At 46.0% G+C, this 2,500-nt stretch overlaps 1 protein-coding gene and 1 long non-coding RNA gene across 2 annotated transcripts in view; both read left to right on the forward strand.

Annotated features, from left to right (window-relative positions):
* Positions 1 to 2,500, forward strand: part of LOC124008304 (broad substrate specificity ATP-binding cassette transporter ABCG2-like) — a 37,567-nt gene that overhangs the window by 24,046 nt on the left and 11,021 nt on the right. The window contains exons 10-12 of the mRNA XM_046319471.1: positions 350 to 467; positions 1,004 to 1,086; positions 1,554 to 1,643. Of these exons, the coding sequence (XP_046175427.1) occupies positions 350 to 467; positions 1,004 to 1,086; positions 1,554 to 1,643 (291 nt within the window). The remainder of the gene's footprint in view (positions 1 to 349; positions 468 to 1,003; positions 1,087 to 1,553; positions 1,644 to 2,500) is intronic.
* Positions 1,657 to 2,500, forward strand: part of LOC124008305 — a 2,807-nt gene continuing 1,963 nt past the window's right edge. The window contains exon 1 of the long non-coding RNA XR_006834079.1: positions 1,657 to 2,500. This exon is cut by the window's right edge and continues 452 nt beyond it. This is a non-coding gene — a long non-coding RNA (uncharacterized LOC124008305).

The following is a 2,500-nucleotide window of genomic DNA, read 5'->3' on the forward strand; positions in this document are numbered from 1 at the left end:
TTGGAACTCTGGAACTCTCTCTCTCTCTCTCTCCCAGCAGCTGCTATTCAATTTGGAACTCTGGAACTCTCTCTCTCTCTCTCTCCCAGCAGCTGCTATTCAATTTGGAACTCTGGAACTCTCTCTCTCTCTCCCAGCAGCTGCTATTCAATTTGGAACTCTGGAACTCTCTCTCTCTCTCCCAGCGGCTGCTACTCAATGTGGAACTCTGGAACTCTCTATATCTATCCATCTCTCCATCTTTCTTGCAGTGCATGCTGAGAGTTTTTTGGAGTCTCTCTACGGTCTCTCTCTCTATTGTCGGTCTGTCCTCTGCAAGTTAATGGACAATATTCTTCTTGTTCTCCAGTGTGAAGACTCCCTCTCGGACCATCACGTACAACACCTCCTTCTCTACTCAGTTCAGATGGGTCCTGAAGAGAACCTTCACTAACCTCATCCTCAACCCTCAGACATCCTTCGCTCAGGTGTGTGTGTGGGGGGGGGGAGGGGCGATAGTGTCCACTGAAAAGTTTGGTGGAGGAGGAATAATGGTCTTGGGCTGTTTTTCATGGTTCGGACTTACCTACCTACCCACTTACCTACCCCCCCACCTGCCCACTTACCTACCTACCCACTTACTTACCTACCTACCCACTTACTTACCTACCTACCTACCTACCCATCCACCTACCCACTTACCTACCTACCCACTTACCCACCCACCTACCCACTTACCTACCCACCCACTTACCTACCCACCCACTTACCTACCTACCCACTTACCTACCTACTTACCTACCTACCCACTTACCTACCTACCCACTTACCTACCCACCTACCCACCAACTTACCCACCCACCTACCTACCCACTTACCCACCCACCCACTTACCCACCCACCTACCTACCCACCTACCTACCCACCTACCTACCTACCTACCCACTTACCCACCTACCTACCTACCCACTTACCTTTCTACCCACCTACCTACCTACCTATCTATCTAATCTCTCTCATCCAGATTGGAGTGACTGTGTTCCTGGCCCTCATCGTTGGGGCCATATTCTTTGGAGTGAAGAATGACCAGAGTGGCTTACAGAACAGGTCGGTCTGTGTGTGTGTGTTTTAATATAGTATTATATGCCATTTAGCAGACTCTTTCTTCCATAGCAACCTTTTTCTTATACAGTGCCTTGCGAAAGTATTCGGCCCCCTGTAACTTTGCGACCTTTTGCCACATTTCAGGCTTCAAACATAAAGATATAAAACTGTATTTTTTTGTGAAGAATCAACAACAAGTGGGACTCAATCATGAAGTGGAACGACATTCATTGGATATTTCAAACTTTTTTAACAAATCAAAAACTGAAAAATTGGGTGTGCAAACATGTTTGTATATTTAACGTGTGTGTGTGTGTGTGTGTGTGTGTGTGTGTGTGTGTGTGTGTGTGTGTGTGTGTGTGTGTGTGTGTGTGTGTGTGTGTGTGTGTGTGTGTGTGTGTGTGTGTGTGTGTGTGTGTGTGTGTGTGTGTGTGTGTGTGTGTGTTGAACGTGTGTGTGTTGTCTACCAGGATGGGTGCTCTATTCTTCATCACCACCAACCAGTGTTTCAGTTCCCTGTCTTCTGCTGAGCTCTTCATCACTGAGAGGAAACTGTTCATGTGAGTAACACACACACAGACACACACACAGCCAGGTCACCCATGATACAAGTCAGTATTCGACATCTATCCATGTCTGAGATGACGTGGTAACCAGACACTAGGGGAACACTGAGCCCTGTTACCTTTAAACAGGTTTCCACTAGGGGAACACTGAGATCTGTTGTTAAACAGGTTTCCACTGGGGAACACTGAGATCTGTTACCTTTAAACAGGTTTCTACTGGGGAACACTGAGATCTGTTATTAAACAGGTTTCCACTGGGGAACACTGAGATCTGTTACCTTTAAACAGGTTTCTACTGGGGAACACTGAGATCTGTTATTAAACAGGTTTCCACTAGGGGGAACACTGAGATCTGTTATTAAACAGGTTTCCACTGGGGAACACTGAGATCTGTTATTAAACAGGTTTCCACTAGGGAACACTGAGATCTGTTACCTTTAAACAGGTTTCCACTAGGGGAACACTGAGATCTGTTAGTAAACAGGTTTCCACTAGGGGGAACACTGAGATCTGTTATTAAACAGGTTTCCACTGGGGAACACTGAGATCTGTTATTAAACAGGTTTCCACTGGGGAACACTGAGATCTGTTATTAAACAGGTTTCCACTGGGGAACACTGAGATCTGTTACCTTTAAACAGGTTTCCACTGGGGAACACTGAGATCTGTTATTAAACAGGTTTCCACTGGGGAACACTGAGATCTGTTACCTTTAAACAGGTTTCCACAGGGGAACACTGAGATCTGTTAGTAAACAGGTTTCCACTAGGGGGAACACGGAGATCTGTTATTAAACAGGTTTCCACTGGGGAACACTGAGATCTGTTATTAAACAGGTTTCCACTGGGGAA

The sequence above is a fragment of the Oncorhynchus gorbuscha genome, linkage group LG21 (assembly GCF_021184085.1).
Source record: "Oncorhynchus gorbuscha isolate QuinsamMale2020 ecotype Even-year linkage group LG21, OgorEven_v1.0, whole genome shotgun sequence".
NCBI classification, from domain to species: Eukaryota; Metazoa; Chordata; class Actinopteri; order Salmoniformes; family Salmonidae; genus Oncorhynchus; species Oncorhynchus gorbuscha.